This window comes from Pleurodeles waltl, chromosome 4_2, assembly GCF_031143425.1.
Source record: "Pleurodeles waltl isolate 20211129_DDA chromosome 4_2, aPleWal1.hap1.20221129, whole genome shotgun sequence".
Classification (NCBI taxonomy): Eukaryota; Metazoa; Chordata; class Amphibia; order Caudata; family Salamandridae; genus Pleurodeles; species Pleurodeles waltl.
This window is the reverse complement of record NC_090443.1, coordinates 26,158,605-26,179,908: the sequence shown is the minus strand read 5'-3', so window position 1 is coordinate 26,179,908 and position 21,304 is coordinate 26,158,605. Positions and strand designations below refer to the sequence as shown.

Genomic DNA, 21,304 nt, shown 5'->3' with positions numbered 1-21,304 from the left:
AACCTTCGGAGGTCGAGAATGGGACACAAATCCCCTGAGAGTTTCTTGATTAGAAAGAAACAGGAGTAGAACCCCAGTCCCTTCTGAATTTTTTAAATTAGTACAATCACACTTTTTTTTAACATGCCGTATATCTCTTTGAGACGTTGTTTAAATGAGGGGGAGGTGGTCCTGATGGTGGGGTGTTTGGAGGTTTTTGGAGGTACTCCATGGTGTGTCCTCTGGAGATCACATCTAGAACCCACTTGTCTGATGTTATTGTGGTCCATTGATAGAAATGGTGTGTAATGCAACGTCCAATCCGGAATGTCGTATAGTCGCCACCAAAATGTGGTCATTGTTTTCTGCTTATATCTCTGCCGCAGGCAATTTTCCTCTGGTGGAGTGCTTATGTGCAGCCGCTAGTGGTTGCATATATTGCTGCTGTTGAGCATATTGGGGTGGTAGCGTGTCTGGCCTGGGCGATACTGTCTGTAGGGTTGGTAAGAAATAAGCTTCTCTTCCTGTAGCTCCTTGATAGGGCTGCTTTCTATACTAGAGTGTCCCCAGGGATTTTACTGTAACTGTGTCAGCCTTGATAGATGGTAGGGCATCATCCACGTGTTTGCCAAACAACGATTCACCATCAAATGGGATGTCCAGTATTTTACTCTGGATTTGTGGGTGAAAGGAGTGGATTTTAACCATCTTTGTCTGTGGAGAACCGCCACACCCACAAGTTGCATGAACCCAATGGTCGACACATCAGTGGTGCAGTCAGTCATTTCTGCTGATATCCTTTTCCCCCTCCTGGAGAATCTTTCAGCTTGGTGTCCTCTGGTAGCAAGTCTATGTATGTTGACATATCTGACCACATCAGGCAGTCATAACGGCCCAAATATAGCTAGTGAGTTTGCTGCTCTTACTGTCGTGGCTGCCACGGTGGAGGAGCTCCCACCAAGTCAAAGCAAACAGCTTCGCCCCGGAGGTCGGCGCCCCAGGGCATAGCATGAGGCGGCCCTTGAGGGTGGTGGTCTCCAGGGCCATCTACGCCTCCACGAGGGATGCGGTGTGGCCCCCCTCTAATGTTGTATTTGCCCCAGGGAGGTAGTGGTTCCCAAGCCCGGGGATCCGCAACAGACCCCCTTCATTCATTCTTTTATTTCAGCAACAGGAACCCCCCCCGCTCCTCCTTCTTACACACTTTGCCCCGGGGAGGATGTGGTGGTCCCCGAGGTGTGGGGTAGCTGCGTGGCCCCCGCATACTATTGAAATGAAGCCCCAGGAAGGTGGTGGTCGCAGGGGCATAAATAAGCCAAGGAGGGAGGCCCCATGCACCCACCTCCTGAGAGTCTGGTAGTTCAGGCATATTTTAACAGGATTAATTCCCAAATATTCCCTTTGGCCCGCAGACAGAGTTGTAAGAGGATTAAGGCATTTGGTAAATGGATGTTCTCCTTGGCTCAGTTAACACCAGCTGTTTGCTGAATAGGTACTATCATGCTTTATTGGACATGGTCACCAGACGTCCCAGTGGAATTCTGCCCCAATCTAGCACAAATTATTCAGGATGGCCAGGACATGGCCAAATATGTTACAAGATGAGGGCTGGACACTAATGATTGCTTAGGCAGAGCAGTTGGACTATTTGCAAACATTACAAAACAAAACAATAATGTACCCCTTTCCATCCCCAGGCACGGCACAATGCTACATGATCAGTAGAATTAGCTTTACATTGGAACCCACCCTTCCCAACAGTGGCACATAGCAATAGGAATTGTGACCAGGCCTTAGTTGAGGTTTACACCAGTGTATCCTTTCTACTATAACTAATGTCATTTTTCTCCACAGGGTGTAGCCTGCAAGACCTCCCATCCTTCCCCAGTCATCAAATACAGTCCTACTGCTCTTCTCACTCTACAGTCTTCCATATGGGCCATCCCGGAATGCACTATTCTTTTCTCCATTCACATCCTCCGGTTATGAGAGCATGTCTCCTCATCACATTAAATCCTCTACCACTTTGGCATCAGTGCACACCTTCCTGATGTGCCTTTCCTCCGCTAAGGCCCACTCCCTCATGTCCCTCAACTAAGCAGTATAAGTGGAGGCTCTAACTGACAGTCACTGTATCACCACTCTGCATTTACCCAGCAGCTCTTGGGTGATAAGGCTTCAAACATGGATAAGTCTTTTGATGGATCTCACCTACTTGGCGAGAATGGCAGTTCCGCACTAGAGCAATTAAAAGGCAGCAGAGCAACAGCACACTCCCTGGGTCTCTCCATGCCCGCAAGGCAGTATCCTGAAGATTTTCACCCCTCTTGAGGCCTTTCCAGGGGTTCCTCTCCCCTCCGACAGTAGCATCCAAGCAAATTTATAACCCATAGGTGCAGAGAAGCACCCTGTGGGAGGCACAGTCAGTCATTTCCTCTACGGTGGCCATCTCTCCTGGCCTTCCCTCCAGGACATTCGAGCTGTGTTCCTGATGTAACCTCTGTCCTTAGTGAGAGTGGCTCTAAGGCTTCTTGGCCTCTTCACTTCCTCCATCCTGCTTGTCGACCATGTCAGATTTTACAGGTTCACCAGTAGTATCCAAAGTCAACACCCAGCCCCAAGGGAACCTGTTAGATTCCATCCAGGAGACTGTCAGTAGTGGCTGCTCAAACGCAACTGGACCAGCGGTAGATCCCTTTCTCTACCCCAACCAAAGCTGATGGTGGTGACAGACTCATCACTGCTGGTTTGGGGAAGTCAACTAGGAGAGGTGGAGACCCATCTCCACATTAACATGTTGGAGTTGTAGGCCATTTACATGGTGTTGAAAGCCTTCCAGCATTCTATCAAAGGGAGGCTGGTTCAGGTCTTCACAAACAATACCTCTGCTAAGTAGTATTACAATAAGTAGGGCATGTTAGGGTCCTAGGCCCTGGGCTCTGTGCCATGAGGCCTTGAACCTTTAAAACTTGTTGAATCCTCAGGGCATTTTTCTGGTTGCGCACCGCTTGGCTGGATCTTTAGACACCGAGGCGGACAATTGCAGTCAGCATCACCAAGCAGACCACCAATGGCAGTAGCACCCAGTAGTGGCACATAGAATCTTCCAGAAATGGGGAGAACCCTTGTTCGATCATTTTGCCATCGTCAAGAACACACAATGTCAGCATTTTTACATGCTGGAGGTTCCAAGAAGGCTCCCCCTCTGAGACCCATCCACCTAGAGTTGAGCACAGGACTCTCTATTGCTCTGAGTTCTGAAGAAGATCAGGAATGACCTGGCCCAAGTCATCCAAGTGGCTTCAGATTGGGTCCGGAGAATGGGGTAACTAGAACTTCTGGGCTTGAGCATCTAGCCTTCGGTCAGGCAGCTGTTTCATGAGGATCTTCTGTTGCAGCAGCAGGGCAGGGTCTTGCACCCGGGCCTTCTCAATCTGTACCTCCATGCTTGGAGATTGAGCAGCAAAAGTTTACTGTATTCAAAAAACCTTCCAACGTAGTGGATATTATTCTTGCTGCCAGGCGTACTCCTACACACTCTGTTTATGCCACACGCTGGTATAAGTTTGTCTCTTTGTGTGGCAACCATAATTTAGACTAGTTGGAGACCATACTTTCAGATGTATTGTTGTTTTGTCTTTGGCCCAACAAGAAGCTGCAGTGGGCACTTTTACATATTATTTGTTGGCCTTTTCTGCCTTTTTTGCATTTGCCGAATCAGCAGTCTTTGTTTAAATCAGCTGTTGTGATGCCATTTTGCTTCAAAGTGCAACTAATATAAACCATTTGTGATGCCACGGTGGGATCTTAATTTGGCTTGACCTTTCTTAAGTGCACCCCTTTGGAACTGATGCACATCTGCCAACTACGTCTCCTGATTCTGAAGTTGGTCTCTCTTGTTGTGATGTCAGCTCGTCATGTGAATGACTTTCAGGCTCTTTACCTCCATCTGCCCTACACCACCCCTTCATTCAGGACAAACTGGTGCTCAGGGCTAAAGTGGCCTTTCTACCAAAGTTTGTTACTCTTTCTCATGTGAGACAGTCTATCACACTTCTGACGCTCTTTGGCCCACCTCAACCCTTGAACCCCAGAAGAGTATTGAGTTTTTACATTGATCACTCCAAATACCATCTAGTAGACTATCAGTGATTTGTTTGGTTCTCTGGAGCAAATAAATGCAAGGCAGTGAAGAAAATGACTTTGTCCAGGTGGATAATCCTCTACATTAAGATCTGCTACATGCTGGCCAAGAATCAACCTCTGGAAAGATTGAGGGCCTATTCCATTAGGACCAAAGCTGCTACCACTGAGTTGACACACGAAGTGTGTATCCTGGATTTTTGTCAGGCCGAAACATGGGTAACTGTGCATAAGTTCACAGACCACTGCTACCGTGATATCCATCGGAAGAACCTTCATTAGCACCCTTCCTTGTTGATACTTTAACCCCAGATTCCTCACTACCTTCCTATCTCCTCATTTTGTTTAATTGCCTCTTTTTAATCTAATAAGGATCCAAAATTAGAGCTGTACACACTGGCACTGATAATTGGTTTGTGAGTTCTGCGTCTGAGGCGCAGACAGTGCAAAGAAAGAAACTGACATCAGCACACTAGTGTGGTGCTTATATGCCACCCCTTCACTTCTGGGGTGGAACAAGGTTGATGTGGAGCCCCATGATGCAATTACAGGTGTGCATGCTGATAAAAATCTTCCAGATCCAGTTAGATGCATGAGGATATCCTACAGGTAAGGAATCTGTGGTTGGATGGAGTAAGCACCAGAAAGAACGTTACCGAAGATAAGTAACTTGTTCTTTGAATGCAAACAACACTGAACTGCCTTCTTTTTGAAACACTGTAATTTAGGGAAAAGTCAATCTCTCCTGGGCTGGGCACACACTGACAGTTAGACATGGCATATTTAAGAAACTCAAGAGTCAGCCAGCCTTCCCATCATGCACTGCAGGGTCAGTGAAGCAGCTGTTTGTCTTCTCCCATCATACCAGAGAACTCTGTAGCCTTTCTAGGGCTGTTTTTGACTGAAACCCCGAGACTTACATCTGCTTTCTTGACTTCTTTTGGAGTCTGCTTTGTTTTCCTGCACTTTTTTGCAATAAGTGCCCATCTAACCTGATTCTGCCTATGAGGTGTTTCTTTTCTCACCTCTTTTTTTAGCACTACACCATCTGTTTGACAGGTGTCCCTTGTGTGGTGGACAGAAATCCTGGAAGGTCGAACACAGTGTATCTTCTGCTTCCCGGATTCTTATTCCATCATGTGGTTTAAAATAGGTCTAGAAAATGCCTTTAAGGCACCTTAGGGTCTCATTGCAAAGCGGATAGAAGTTGGGCGCTCTACCTCACTGTTCACCGGTTTTTGAGGGGTAAGTGAGTTTTCTGTCTCTTCAGCCTCTGGTGTGACCAGGTCTGATTCCCCATCAGGACCCATAGGCCATTCCTCAAGTCACCGGCCTTCCACTCTGAGTTGATGTTGAGGGCATACAAAGTTGTAGCACTCATTATTAACAGTCAGCATCAAGTTTGTCAACACCCAGGCAACTGATGTTGAGGATTTCAGAAGTCCCTCCCCCCCCCTCTGTTAGTTTGATTCACTTTTAGTCAGATTTTTCTCAGTGTCATGGCCTATGAAGCATTCTTCTTTCACTCCTATGGTGTTGAGTGGCTAGACACCTGCGTCTAGCAAGAAGGCGAGATATTGGAGGTTTATCTTGAATGTCCCATCATCTCTGGAGCCGCAACCGTTTACAGATGAACTCTTCCCAGTTACATTGGTATAGGATGACTCTAAGACATCTAGAGGCCCAGTGGATCTATCTGCATCTTCACCACTGCCTCATGTGGGTGACAGACCTTTGGGCTTCCTAATTCAGCTTTGCAAAAAAAGGAAGAGACATAGCCATCACAGTACAGCACAGAATGAACAAGCAAAGCAAAATAGTATGATCATAATTCTATGTGCTTTAGAGAGAGAAGGTCCAACAGGCATAGCAGATCTCACAACCCTCTGAGAAATATCTGATCTTCAGGATCTAACATGAATGGTGTCTCTTGTCAGATCTCCAGACTCATCACCTCCTATCTTATCACCAGTAGATAGTGTTGTGTCATTGATCAGCATGACTGCTGGGAAACTGAATATTGAAGCATCGCCTCCTGTTTATGAAATGTTTGTTATCTTTGAGACTCTACTCCCAAAACCTCAAGCGTGGTTTATGGGTTCATGGGGTTCCAGCTCTTGTAGAACCCACTCTCCATACATTTCTGACATCTGCATCTATAAAAACCATTCACCACCGTCAAGCACAAAATCAAGAATGTGATCCTCTCTCCACTTTGATTCATTGGTAGTGTCTGCTGCCAGGCAATGCTTCAATGCTTCCTGATAAACATAATCATCTACACCTGGAAAAATAATTAAATAGACTTGCTTGAAAAGAAAGTAGGTGTGACTTCCACCACAGCCCTTAGAGTTGCAAATTCCACTGCACAACTGTACCATAATAACAGAGAAATATGAAACTCAAAAGTCTGTTTTCTTGACCATGTTTTTGAAGAGATTTGGTAGGTCATGAAAATAATCCTTCAAGAGGATTTGATCACATCAGACTAGACCGTCCGTATAGCTAAGAATTTCTCAGATTTGGGAGCATGTGCTATCTGTCATGATACCTGTTTGAGACACATTCTGGCTAAGACTCCTTAGACGCAACAAAAATCGTATGCATACCATTTTCTGGATCTACTCTTTGGGATTCTTGTGTCAGTGATAAACTCCAGTGCATGGGAACAGAATTGGAAACATTAAAATGTGTTAGTTTAGGAAAAAAGAAAGAGGTTTCCAAAAGTTTAGTAAAAGGGTTATTGGAAAGGCAAAAAGATGCTCATATTTCCTTTTAGAAAAAGTCAGCAACAGTTACAAAACAAGAGCAATAGTTGCAAAAACGTTTTTTTTCAGCGAAACAAAATCTCAGAAAAGCAGGGCTTTTCTTGTGGCAGAAGATAAGAAAACACAGACGAAAAAGATGCTAAATATTATGAAATCTGGTTACAAAATTATATTCCTTTCTGTAACTCCTTTCATTCCACTGAATATGTCAAAGCCTGTACACATGTGCCTTCTGACACAAAAGAAAGATGATACCGTCTTGAAGCCAAAGTGGAAATAAAGAAAATCAATTTCGATGTTTCTTGGTACAGAACAATAATCAGAACTTATAATTTCATCACATCGTGGATCTCATAAATATCAATAACTGGGGTGAAAGGGAAACATTTTGAATGGTGGCTCTCCATCAAATGTGTCCTCATTTCGAAAGAGGAGACTGGTTGGCATCAGTAGGCCTAAGGATGCTTAATTGCACATCCCTATCTGCAAGACCTACCTAATTTGTGTCTGCTTCAGAGTGAGACACTTTACTAATTTTGTGTCTACACATTTGGTCTGAAGTGAGCCCCAAGGTTCTTTTCTAAATGTATGGCAGTGTTAGCAAAAGGAGCATCACCAAAGTTGAGTCATTTTGTTCTTCACGGTCCTTCTGCAAATGTCTCTGCCCCATACAAGAGGCCGTGCAAAATCGAACCCGTTGAAAAAACAAGAGGGCCAAATATGTCATCCAAGTCTGACAAAATTGAATTTAGCTGCATGGCTCCTGCACTCAGGCAATATGAACGTTTGAATCTGCCACAAGATTGAATGGATTTCGTAAGGGAAGTCTTACTCTTTTAAACAGAAGAGAATTTGTATAAGGTGTCTAAGACAAGGGGTATAGCTTTTCCTCTATCCCGAAGGACGTGCAGCTTAATCTTCTCCCTGTTCTTCACAATTCTTTTAGAACACTTCCGACAGTGGTAACATGTTTCTGTACGATGAGAAGAAGGAAGACAAACAATGCACACTGAGCACGGATCAGATTGAGCCGTGGTTTTGCCACATGAAGGGCACTTGATGAAAAAAGAGATGGCATAATGTGACTGATAAAAAAAAATACTTTTCAGTCAGACAAATAGTGTTAAGTACACACTTAAAAATGTCGAATAAAGTGATAATGTTATAGTTCTGAAGATCATTTTTGACAAAATTGTCAAAAACTGTAGAGCTCAGCACTCCAGGACCCCCACAGAAGGAGGCGGAAAAAAGAACTAACCTGTCACCTAACTGTCCCCTTTGGGGCATGATAGGATACTGGAGGTCATGGAGTTCTTAAAGGCATGGTGCTAGTATTCTCTTGATATGCCTTTAATGCAGCCTATTGGCTAACAATGCCTGTGCAGTTCCTTGCCGTTTTCTCTTCAACAAAGGGAATGTTTGCATTTGTTCAGAATGGTTACTCACTCTAATTCAATTCCTCTCCTCCTGCCGTACCACAGAAGAAGACATTGTGTCATCAACAAGCCTTATTGCAAAACAAAATAAACATTCTGCTCCAAACGCTCATTATTTCCTGGTAAGGAAAAAAGGTCCAAGATGTTAGCACTTCATCAGATCAACCCCCAACTCCATCAGGGGGACTGGATGTGTGGCATCGATCTCCAAGATGCTTACTTCCGCATTCCGCTAATCAGGAAACATTAGAAATTTCTAGGCTTCAAAGTAGCATCCAAGCACTTTCAGTACAAGGTACTCCCCTCCTGGCATAAGACAGCACCTTGCACATTCTCTAAATGAATGGCAGTAGTTGCAGCATTCCTGCGAAGGAAGCAAATATTATTCTACCCATACTTAGACGACTGGTTGATCAAAAGCTCCTCTATAGGGCTTGCACAAGAGCATTATCACATCTGCTGCAAGAGCTTGCAAAACGTGGGCTTACAAGTAATCTTCAAAGAGTCCACACAAATACTGACGCAAACACTGCACTACCTGGGAGCGACTCTGGACATAAAACATGCAAGAGCTTATCCTTGGGAGAGGTTATCCTCAATCAACACAAAATGTCATACTCTTCTCCACACTCCATGTCCATCGGCCAGGCAAGTGGCGTCAATGCTGGAGTTGATGGCCGCTTGCATCTTTGTTGTTCCTACTGCCAGATTACACATGAGGCCTCTAAAAGAAGCTCTGGAACATCAGTGGTCTCAGTCTTCAAACCTCTGGGAGGACAAAGTGGTCCTGTCACAAGATGTCAGAGTCGCTCAAATGGTGGATGCAGAGTCAACACCTTATGGGAGGAGTCCCCTTTCACCATGAACTCCTATATGTACTCTTATCATGGATGCTTCCCTCCAGGGTTGGGGAGCTCACATCGGCTCGCTACAAATTCAAGACTGTTGGTCAGACACGGAGCAGCTGTGTCACATAAACATGCTGGAACTCAGAGCAGTCCATCTAGCCCTGAAGTCCTTTAATCTATCCATAAAGACAAATTATGTCCTCATACAAACAGACAACACGACCACAATGCATTATCTAATTAAACAAGGAGGAACTCACTCCTGTCGTCTATCGCTGGAAGCACTGCCATCTGAAAGTGGCTACTGGCCAGTGGCTTAACAATCTCTGCCATTCACCTTCCCGGGGCACAAAACACTCAAGCAGACTCTCTAAGTTGTAACTTCGCAAAACCTCATGCCTGGATTCTAAACAAGGACGTTGCTTAAGACATCTTTCAGGAATGGGAGTAACCACAAATCGACCTGTTTGCGGATAAAAGCTACAAAAGATGCCTAGACTTCGCCTCCATGTCCTACCGACCAGGAACAATGGTGAATGCCCTTTTGATAGACTGGTCCAGGACATTTCTTTACGCCTCTCCACCCATTCCATTGATCCCAGCAGTCATCAACAAAATGTACAGAGCAAGGACTAGAATGATCCTGATAGACCCAGAATGGTCCCGCCAGAGGTGGTACCCAGATCTCCACCACCTGTCAAACACCACACAAGAGGTTGCCATGCAGACTGGATCTCCTCCACAAGTTCAGAGGGAAGACTTTCCATCCCATTCTTCCCTCGCTGAGCTTGATAGTATGGCTTCTGAATCCCTCCAGTATGGACATTTTAGATCTCTTGCAGGAGTGCATGAACATTCTTAGAGAGTCCAGAATACCATCAAACAGGCGTTCTTACCTTTTTAAATGGAAAAGATTTTACGTGTGTGTGGGTTTCCATCCCATCCTAGGTCAGGAAGAAGTAATGTTACCTTATCTCCTCCATTTAGCAAAATATGGGCTACAATTTACCTCTATTAAGGTACACCTAGCAGTGATTACTGCTTACAGAAAAGAAAGTCTCCTACACAAAGATCATTCTTCCAGATATCTGTAGTAAAGGATTTTTAGAGGGTCTGAAAAATGTGTTTTCACCCATTCGCAACCCTTCTCCTCCTTGGGAATTGAATGTGGTGCCTTTAAAGCTCATGGGCCCACCTTTCAAACCAATATACAAAACATCCTTGCAACACTTTACCGGGAAAACAGCTTTCCTGGTAGCCATCAGTTCGGCACACAGAGTGATCGAGATTCAAACTCTTTGTTTTAAAGAGCCTTATGTTGTGTTCCATGCCAATAGGGTGGTGATGAGAACTCATCTGAGTTTTCTCCCAAACGTGGTGTCTGATTTCCTCAATAATCAGACAATTTCACTTCCTACATTTTTCCCTAATCCCTCCATACCAGCAAAAAGGGTGTTACACTCTTTAGAGGGTACCGAAATTCTATCTGGACAAGACCAAAGATATCAGACAATATGACCACCTGTTGGTTAACTATGGCCCTGTGGGGACAGGCATTGCTGCATCTAAGCAGACCATTTCTAGATGGATAATTTCTTGTTTTCTATTCACCTACCAGTTAGCCAACCAGCACTTACTTGTCAGGCCCAAAGCTGATTCTGCATGGGGCAAAGCAGCAACAGCAGCCCTACTAAACAGTGTTCCCGTCTCAAAAATCTGAAAAGCTGCTACTTGGAGATTTGTACATACTTTTACAAGACATTACTGTCTAGATTCAGACCTAAGACATACACTCAAGTAGGGCAGGCCTCCTTAAGAAACCTATCTTGATGATAATGATTGTTGTTTGTGCTTGCTTTTGATGTGTCAGCAGGGGTGTGGGATTGGCTTGCTACTTTATTTAGTGCTTATGACTATTGATGAGGATCCCCTGGAAGAGCAGGATAAATTACTTACTGGTAATCCTAGTTCTGTTCCAGGGGATCCTCATAAAAATCTTGCATGCAGCAATTCATACATGGCTGTGTTCTTTTCTTCATATCACGATAAAAAGTACTGACCTAACTGTCACCTTTGGGGCATGATGGGATACTAGAGATCATGGAGTTCCTAAAAGCATGGTGCCAGTATTGACTTGCTATGCTTTTAATGCAGCCTTTTAGCTAACAATGCCTGTGCATTTCCTTGTAGCTTTCTCTTCAATAAAGGCCGAGTTTGCATTTTGTGCTTTCTCTTTTCTGCTTTACAGAAATGCTTGGGTCTGGTGAGATGTTTTCAAAGAAAAACTCAATGCACATTGGGTGTTTTTAGCTTTTAATATAGGCTGCATAGATGTATGTAAATATATGTGTGAGTGTGTGTATGTGTGTATGTATATATATATATATATATATATGTTTCTGAAATTTTTAGGTCCAATTTTTATGCTATACATATATATAATAATATATATTTGATATGTACTCTGGGGTCGCTGCACATAGGTGGGAATATTCAGTGCTTATGACTTTGAGGAGGATTCCCCTGGAAGGTAACTAGAATTACAGGTCAGTGAATTATCCTTCCTTGACACCTTAGTGGGATACACTAACACTTTGCCCCATTTTTTGTCATTGAGGGCCCTCCCAAAATCAGCCTACCATTTATCTCACAGGCCAGTCACAGGTCCCCAGGTATGATGGTTCCTTTGGACATGTTAAATTTGTATACTGTCTTTAGAAATAATTTATGAAAGATGTTTAATGGTCCCCACACAGTGTCAAATTATTCTAATGTTTAGGATTTCAGAGTAGTTCGTTATGATGCAGTACTAGGATTACAAGTAAGTAACCATTTTTTCTGTAGAATCCCATTGCTTGGGTTCCGTAAAAATCACTCAAATATACCCTTTCCCCTTTTCAACTGTTTGTATTCCATAAAAGAGCCTTCCCATTGGTACATTACATTAGTGACCCTAGGTGGAGGCTGTGTTCAAGTTGATGATAGAGCCTTGTCCCCTTATACATGACCAGTGACATCCTCCTTTTGTGATAGCTGAGCACATAACCCACCATCTCATCCAGTCTGATTTTATGAAAGAACTTGCCTCGCGGTACTTGAATTCTGGGGCTTCTGGCCAGAACTGAAACCTGTGTTCTAGAGACTGAAAGAGGCCATTCCATGGTATGACTTTTTAGAAACCTGCGCTTTCTTCTCCCTTTTGCTGTATCTTAGTATTACCCTTTTTTACAACTTACCATCTTCAGGGTATTGGAGCCTGCACTCTGGAACAGTAGTGCTGGTCCATCAGCCTTTCTCCCAGTTGAAGCTAACGCTTATGCTAAGGAGATTGAAAGAACAGTCTGTTTGCTTCAACCTCCTGAAACTTGACCTCAATGTCTCTTCCAGGCTATCGTTGATGTGATGATAAACCTTCAGTTTACACTGGTGGAGACTCTGTGGAAGACATTCTGGAGATACAACGCTAACCAGCCCAATGAGAACACTGCTTCCACGATGTGAGTACCAACAGTCACTGGAGATCACCTGTGTGGTGTGAATACTAATCGTTTACAATCTGAATATCTGTTCTAGACCCTTCTACACACAATGAATATCAATCTTAGACCCATGCTCCTACATAGTATCTGATAATGTTATTTTACAAAGATTTGTGTAGGGCTGTGTTTCAATTGGTATGGTCTTGAGCTCTGAGTTTGAGTACCTACTTGCACTGGTCTTGAGAATACAGTTGCAGACCCAAGTCTGTCTTCTGATTTGTGACTCTTTGCGATTCTGTGATCACTAATTTTAGCCACCCCCAAACACATGGCATGAGTACCAATCGTGGATCGTACTTACACAGTTTGAGTACAACTGGAAGCTCCCCACTATATAGTAAAATTAATGAATTCTACGTCACTCCTGTAAGAAATTTGAATATCAGTAATCATAGATACACCTCCACTACTCGGTATAAGTACCAATTCACCAAAATGGGTACTTCATCAACTGCTCATTCTTGTCTCCTGTAAAGAAAAGAAATTAGCACATGAGATGGTGAGTGAAATAATGTTTTAGTCATGGGAGTCTCTCCCATGTCCATGCATAACAGAGTATGTCTGTATATGTGCCAATGCAGGTTCCATGGCATTTTAAAAATATTTTGACAATGAAAACATACTTGTAGGAGGCAACATTTTCTAATATACATTCAGGCTGCGCCTCGTGTCAACAGCATTCGCCTTCTAAGTCAAGGTCAAGGCACTGTTATTTAATGTGAATACTGTCAACATCAATGCATTGAATGCTATGAGTGGTAGTAACCTCTTTATAGCTTATAGTACTCTATTCCCATTAGGTCTGTGTCGATATCGAGTGCATCAGAGTCAACCAGAGGTCAACCTGTAAGCTCTGTGATGCTGAGAGGTTGAATGCTGACCTCTAGTGAGAAGTTCAGATCCTGAAGGCATATCTTACATGTCTCGCCTTCTCCAGAGCCTCAACACTTCACTAAAGAGATGGCTTTTCCAATAACCAATGATTTCCCAGTCCAATACAGCAGAAGAGAATGACTTGCTACCGCCCAGATGTTAAAGGGGGTCATCTGGTTCCACAACATTGTCTCTCACTTAAGTGGTGTGTTTTGTGGTTCCATCACTTGTATTGTCTATTACTTATCCAACAGCGCCTACTACTTCAGCAAAGAGACCTGATCAGGATAAACAAAAAAGAAAATCCATCTGCATCATCATTCCTCAGAAGAAGAACTGGTGAGGAAAAGGAGTCACAACGCTCATCACTCAAGGGAAATAGTTTTATAGGAAAGGACATCTTGATTGTGTATTCCTCCTAACAATTAATACCTCTTCCTCGTCAGATGAGTGCTTTTTACAAGAATCTCCACCTCATAGACGTTCGCCAGTGGGCACTGTAGTCTCATTCTACAAGGTGAATCACTGTGTGGCAGGGAGGCTTAACATCAGGGCTTCAGCTCCTTTTTTATGAACGTTCAGTTATATTTGACACTTCCAAAACCACAATGAGGTTTTATGGTACCTCTGGTTCTCTCTCAAGGGATCGCCATTGATAGTCATAAGCACTGAATAGTCTCTCCACGTGCGGGGATCCAGGAGTTCTTTTCTATAGTACATTTTCTTAAGTCTAGACATTCGTTTTTCTTCAGGAAGGCCTCTAGAAAATATTAAGGTAAGAACCTTATACAGCCTATAAGGAAGGCTACAATGACCAAGTTCTTCAGGTTATAATAAAAAATGGTAAAGAAACCCATATTCCTGAAAATTAAAGACCAATACTTTTGTAGACACCTTATCTCTTTTACACACCCTTTTTTTAAAGTAGAAAGATGAAGGATAGAAGGGCAGTGTATTCCTATAGGCTGCCATTAAGTGAGTGTAAAAACAGTGTCTGTGCCTTTAAGGACCCAAAGACCACCAGTATCCCATCATGCACAGCAGGTGGCAGTTGCTTCAGTTCTTTTTTCTGGCTCCTGGTGACAGGATCTTAGCACTGAGCTCAGCCTTCTTGGCTTTTTTCTCTTCAAAAATCTCAAGTAGATGTTTCTGACAACTACTTTGACGATTTCCAACTGTCCCTTGCATTTTCTGTGTTTTTCGGACAGGAATTTGTGGTATTTAGTAAAATAAAATGCCATCTTTATTTGAAAAGTGTCCTGCTTTTGGGAGAAAGAAGTCCAAGTCAGACCCTCACGACGTCTGCATTATCTGACTTCCTGAGAGCCATGTTCCTGACAACTGGCAGCACTGCAGAAAGTTTTCAATGCACACCCTGAGAGAAACTGAGAAAATTTGCCTTCATGGCACGGAAGAATGACGCAGGCAACAGGTGCAGTCTGAAGGTGGGATGTCAAGAGAGCGAGGAGAGGGTCAGTCCTCTACCAGGGCTCTTCCACCTTCCTCTGAGGACCCCAGGCATGAAAAGTCCAAAAAGAGTTCTGCCCAGAAACAACAGTGTTCCAGGTCGATATTGAGAAGATCCATGTTGAGACAAGGTACAGCATCAGCTTGTTCTCTTTCGAGGGCAGGGTCGAAATCGAAGAGGAGGCGAAGATCGATGTTGAGACAGGGTAGGTTGACGTCAGCTTCAACGTCAAGGCACAAAAGGACTTGGACGTCAAGGAGTGTGTTGACTTCAAGGCATAGGAAAAGGTTGATGTTGAGGAATAGGTAGACGTCGAAAACATCAAGACATGCAGAAGGAAGAAAACGGGGACACATCTCCTCACTCAGAGTACTCCAGATTTTATTCTCCTTCATCTCCAATACAACTATCAGACTCTCCTACTCCTCCACCTTCATCTCCTGCACCACCACCACCTCCTCTGCTGGCACTGCTTCCACCAATGCCAACATCACTTCCTCCATATGGGGACGCCCCTCTTCCGAGGCCTAGAGTTTCTCCACAACTATTGTGTTTGAGAACTCGCTACCATTCCAGACATCTCCAAATGTCCCAGTGCCCTTCATCTAGGCCATCTTCCTGGCTCTCTCACCATCATCCTGAATCTAGGTTTTGGATCAACATCACAGACAAGGTCTAGACATCAATCCTACCACTCTACCTTCCCTTCTAGCACAGGAAGATATCCACCAACATTGTCGAATTTTTCACAACCATGGGTTTCTCCAGTGGATAGTGTCACTACATTCCAGGAGGCCCTGGTGAGAGGAGCTGTGAAACTGAATATCCCGATGTTCTCGATCATTTTTGAGACACTTCGTCACCAATCAGCATCAAGGCCTCAACCTTCCTTTGGTTCCGGGTCTGTTGCAACGAGTGATGGATCTGTTCCTCGCTCCAGCCTCAGCTAAAGCAGCTCCATCAATGCTACAGGAGAAATACAGGCCTCCAGGTTAGGATCCACTGTTACTCTGATCCGACCCACCTGCGGATTTTGTAGTCATCTTAGCGGCTAATAAACATCACTCTACAACTCCGTCTACTGTACCACTGGACAAGGAGAATAAGAAGCTGGATTAAGTGGACCGCAAGGCATGTGGTATAGATACTACCACTATGAAGGCAGCTAGTGCATCAGCTCTTCTGGGCAGGTGTGACAGGGCCTTATGGGACTCCTGACAGAAATTTGAAGATGAACCAGAGACAAAAGGGAGGACTTTGTTGAGGTTGTAAATGAGGAGATGATTGATGGTCTCCAATCAGGTCATCAGTGCTGCGTCCAGTTCATCACTGCTAGCGGCACACGAGTACCGTCACATGGTGGCATTGTGGTGACATTCATGGCTCTGTTTCATGGTCTTCAAGCATGAATCACAACAACTGATCCTTAATGTGCCATTCTTGGGATCCACATTCTCTTTGGCTGTCACACAGACAACAAGATGGCCTGCATGAAATCAGAAATGGAGACTTAAGGCAGTTGACCTTGAAAAAACAAAAGGAACAACAAAGGCCTACAAGCCCTGCCAGTGGTGGTTTCCCCCTCAGAGGGTTCAGACCCTTCACTGGTACCAAGGTCGACAGCAGTCTCAACAGCAGAGACCTTACCAACAACAACAGCAGCAGCAACCTAGAGTGGAGGGAGAGCCACTCAACAGCCCGCTCGGGAGGAGGCGTGCGAAGCCTACAACAGGCACCAAGTCATGAATCTTTCTTTCCCCCTCTTCCGCTACCCACTCTGATAGGGGTTAGTATTTCTCATTTTCTGACAGAGTGGCAATCCATCACAAATAACAGCTGGGTAACAAATATTGTTCGGAATGGATTTTGTCTCAAGTTCACCAGTCCTCTTCCAAATATACCACCAAAACCATCCAATCAACATCTGCAGATGCTTCACTCAGAGGTCAACATCCTTCTCTAGAAGCCGAAAATTGGCCAACAAGTGGACTCAACAAGAACAATTTCAAATTCTGGCACTGCATCAGATGCATCCCCGGTTACACCAGGGAGACTGGCTCTGCACAATAGACCTCCAAGATGCTTACTGTTACATACCAGTAGCCAAAAAGCATAGCAAATTCTTGAGGTTTGTCGTGAGTCAAGGTCATTACCAGTACAAAGTGCTTTTGTTTGTCCTCAAATCAGCCTTCAGAACTTTCTTGAAGTGCATGCCAGTGGTAGCTGCCCACCTCAGGAAGCATGGAGTTTTTGTCTGCCCCTACTTAGATGTTTGTCTCGTCAAGGCATCTACTCCTCAGGAAGCCTGTCTGCTTTAACAACGGACAAGTAATCTCCTCCAATGATTAGGGCTGCATATCAATCACAGCAAATAAACGCCTACTCCAGTTCAGACACTGCATTATTTTTGGCCTTCATCTACATCAGTCAAGCAAGAGTGTGCCTTTCCGAGAAGAGACTGTTATCAATCTGTCTGAAGTGTCACTCTCTCTCATGAAAGCCTCTCACCACACAATGAGGACAGCGTCAGGTCCTTTCACCTCCATGGCTTCAGATACCTTTCTAGCTCTGAATGCCCATCTGCACATGCGTACTCTTCAGGAATGTCTCAGTTATCAGTGGCACCAATTCACGGGCAGTTAGGAGGGCAGGATCACACTTTCCACCCAGGCAATACAGTCTCCCAAATGGTGGTGCTTTCCATCGTATCTGCTTCAAGGGATGCCATTTCATCAGGATGTCCCTTCCCAGACCATAATAACAGATGCCTCGTCCTGCAAAACATCTTCAGGCTGTGGGGCCCTGCACAAATTGACTTGTTCGCCGCCACATAAAACATAAAATGCCCAGGCTTCACCTTGAGGGTCATCCAGCCAGGGACACTGGGGAATGCTGTATGGATCGACTAGTCCTGCAAATTTATCTACGCCTTTCCTACGATTCCCCTGATCCTGTCAGTTCTCATCAAACTGTCATAGTCCAGAGCTGTAATGATCTTGATTGCTAAGTGGACACATAAATGGTGGTTCGTGGACCTTCTTCACCGGTCAGAGCATCTGTAGGACGCAGCACTTTCAAACACGGAAAGAACTACACAGTGTTACAAAAATAAAGGTACTTTATTATGGTAACAAAAATACTAAAATACTGTATAGGCAACACCCCAACTGGAGGTAATTAAATACACTAGTACATACACATTAATAATCAGGAAATAGCATAGAAAGTAATAGGCATTGGTAAAAGCAGTAGCAAATAGTGATGGCCCTGGGGGATGGCCAAACCATATACAAAAAATGTGGTATGTGAAAGGCATTCCCCACCCAAGGAAGTGGAATCAGTAGAGGGGAGTTGGAGGAACAAGGAACCCCAAGAGGTAAGTACCAGGGTGCCCCCCAGCAACCAGGAAAGAAGAGGTAAGTACCTGGTTTTCTCCAAAACCAGCAGGAGGACTTTGGAAAAGGACTGTGCAAGACCCAGACAAGACTGGAAGAATCCAAAGGTGGATGCTAGCAGAAGAGGACCTGCAAAAGAAGGCGACCAAGATCAGTCCGAGTTGGAGTGTCTGGCTGTGGGAGGAGCCACTGCCCATCCTTCTGTGGATGCAGGACCAGGTCGACAGTGGATGAAGAAAGTCAGCAGTGCAGCACAGGAGCAGGAGAGGAGCTCCAGAAGTGATTGATGAAAGTGATGTCCCACGTCTGCGGTCGCGATGCAGTCAGTCAGTGGTGCTAGAAAACCACCAGTACATCTTGGCAAATGCAAGAGTCGGTGAAGGTGGTTTTGCAAGGCTGAAGAGGACCAGGAGGGGAGTCCGAGGTGACCCTCAGCAGCTGGGAGAGTCACAAGAAGAGGAGGCAGCCCCCACAGGTGACCCACTGGCAGCAGTCACAGGAGTCACAGTGAGGCCCATTCAGCACACCTGAAGAGGAGTCCCACATCGCTGGAGCAGCCGGCAGGGGTCTGTGCTTTACAAGAAGTAGTGCTGGGAGCCGTGACTACACAGAGCCTGAAGGTCCCTTGGAGGAGGAACAAACAAGCCTTGGTAGCTGCAAGAGTCATGGAGCACGGGGGTACTGCCCTGCGTGGGAAGGCAAGGGCTTACCTTCACCAAAATTGGACAGCTGGCAGAGAAGACCCAGAGGACTACTCCAGACCACCACCTGTGATGCAGGATCCACGCAGCTCTGGAGGGGAGAAGATCCACGCAGCTGGTCGTTGTTGCAGTTGGTGTCTGCGGATGCAGGGGAGTGACTCCTTCACTCCAGGAAGATTCCTTCTTACTTCTTGTGCAGGCTGAAGACCCGTCGCCCTCAGAGGATGCACAGCTGGGGAAATGTTGTATTTGCTGGAAGAAGCTGGAGAAACAATGTTGCAGAGCTGAGTCGTCGATGAACTTGCAGATTGTTGGTTCCTGAAGGGTCCACTTGCAGTCCCAGTGGCCAGAAGATGAAGTAAACGATGCAGAGGAGTCCTGCTGGAACCTTGCACAATGAATCTGAGGACCGACTCATCAGGGAGCCCCTAAATAGCCCAGGCAGGGGGGAATGGTCACCTAGCATGGTGGCCACCTATCAGGAGGGGGCTGTGACGTCACCTGCCTTACCTGGCCACTCAAATGCTCACAGGGGCCTCTGCCCACCTTGGATTCAAGATGGCAGAATCAAGTGGCCACCTGAAGGAGCTCTGGGCACCACTCCTAGGGTGGTGATGGACAGGACAGTGGTTCCATTGGCCAGTTTCGCGCCAGAGTAGCGACCACGGCTCCCTGGACTGATGCAAACCAGTTTATGCAAGTAGGACACCATATATGCCCTTCACAGCATACCAGTGACTTTGGGAGGCTACCCCTCCCAAGCCATATAACACCTATTTCCAAGGGAGAGGGTGTTACCTCCCTCTCCCAAAGGAAATTCTTTGTTCTGCCTTCCTCTGCTTAAGCTGGTCAAGCAGCAGGAGGGCAGAAACCTGTCGAAGGCGTGACAGCAGGGTAGGGTGCCCGGAAAACCCCAGAAGACTAGTAGGAGCAGTGCTGGGGGTCCTCTAAGGAACCCCCAGAGCACATGGAATCAGACAACCAATACTGGCAACAGTATTGTGGTATGATTCCCACATGTTTGATGCCAAACATGCCCAGGTTCCGGGTGACCATTATGTAGCTGGACATAGGTAGTGACCTGTGTCCAATACATGGTGGCTTCCCCGCACTTACGAAGTCCAGAGTAATGGAGTTGGAGTTAGTAGGGGCTGCCCAGAAAACCCCAGAAGGTTGGTAGGAGCAATGCTGGGGGGCCTCTAAGGAGCTCCCAGTATTGGGGTATGATTCCGACATGTTTGATACCAAACATGCCCAGGTTCGGAGTTACCATTATGTAGCTGGACATAGGTAGTGACCTATGTCCAGAACACACATAAAAAGGCGTCCTCACACTCACGAAGTCCTGAAAGTGTAGCTGGAGTTCGTGGGGACACCTCTGCTCATGGAGGTATGCCCTCACACACAGGTACCTGCACCCTGCCCTCTGGGATAGAAGGGCCTGCCATAGGGGTGACTTACAGTGACCTGGTTCAGTGACCTGTGGTGAAAGGGTGCATGCACCTTTTCACGCAGGCTGCAAGGGTAGGCCTGCAGACACATTTTGCATGGGCTCCCATGTGTGGCACTTACATGCTGCAGCCCATGGGGAACCCCTGCTGCCCTAATGCCCTGGGTACCTAAGTACCATATATTAGGGACTCGTGTGGGAGCACCATTATACCAATTGTGGGGTGTGCTAAGTGCTAAGCAACTAAATCTAGAGGAAGAGAGCACAGTGGCTGAGGTACTGGTTAGTAGGATCCCAGTGAACATAGTCAAAACACACTGACAGCAGGCAAAAAGTGGGGTAACAATGCCAAAAAGTGAGTCCGGATCTCCACACGTAACTCGGAGGGCAGATAGTTCGCCTCAATCTCTATTCTACGAATTTGACAGCATGGCTCCTTAGCTAATTCAGGATGGGCACCTGAACCTTCTGCAAGAATGCACGAACGTTCTCAAGAAGGTTAAACAACAGTCAACTCATTCAGCTTATTTATTCAGGTGGAGGAGATTTTGCATCTGGTGTTCTAATAAGAATTTGGACCCAACCACCTGCCAAGAAGATGTCATTCTTCTATACTTACTTCATTTGGCTAAATCTAGCCTACATTTCTCTTTCAGAAAAGTTCATTTGGAAACTCTTACTGCCTACAGAAAATGTCTTTCACA

General features: G+C 45.3%; 1 protein-coding gene across 4 annotated transcripts in view; it reads left to right on the top strand.

Moving 5' to 3' along the window:
- RFX1 (regulatory factor X1) overlaps positions 1–21,304 on the top strand; it is a 788,791-nt gene that overhangs the window by 471,285 nt on the left and 296,202 nt on the right. For all 4 annotated transcript variants that reach the window (XM_069230453.1, XM_069230451.1, XM_069230454.1 and 1 more), the window contains one exon: positions 12,562–12,671. In XM_069230453.1, the coding sequence (XP_069086554.1) occupies positions 12,562–12,671 (110 nt within the window). The remainder of the gene's footprint in view (positions 1–12,561; positions 12,672–21,304) is intronic.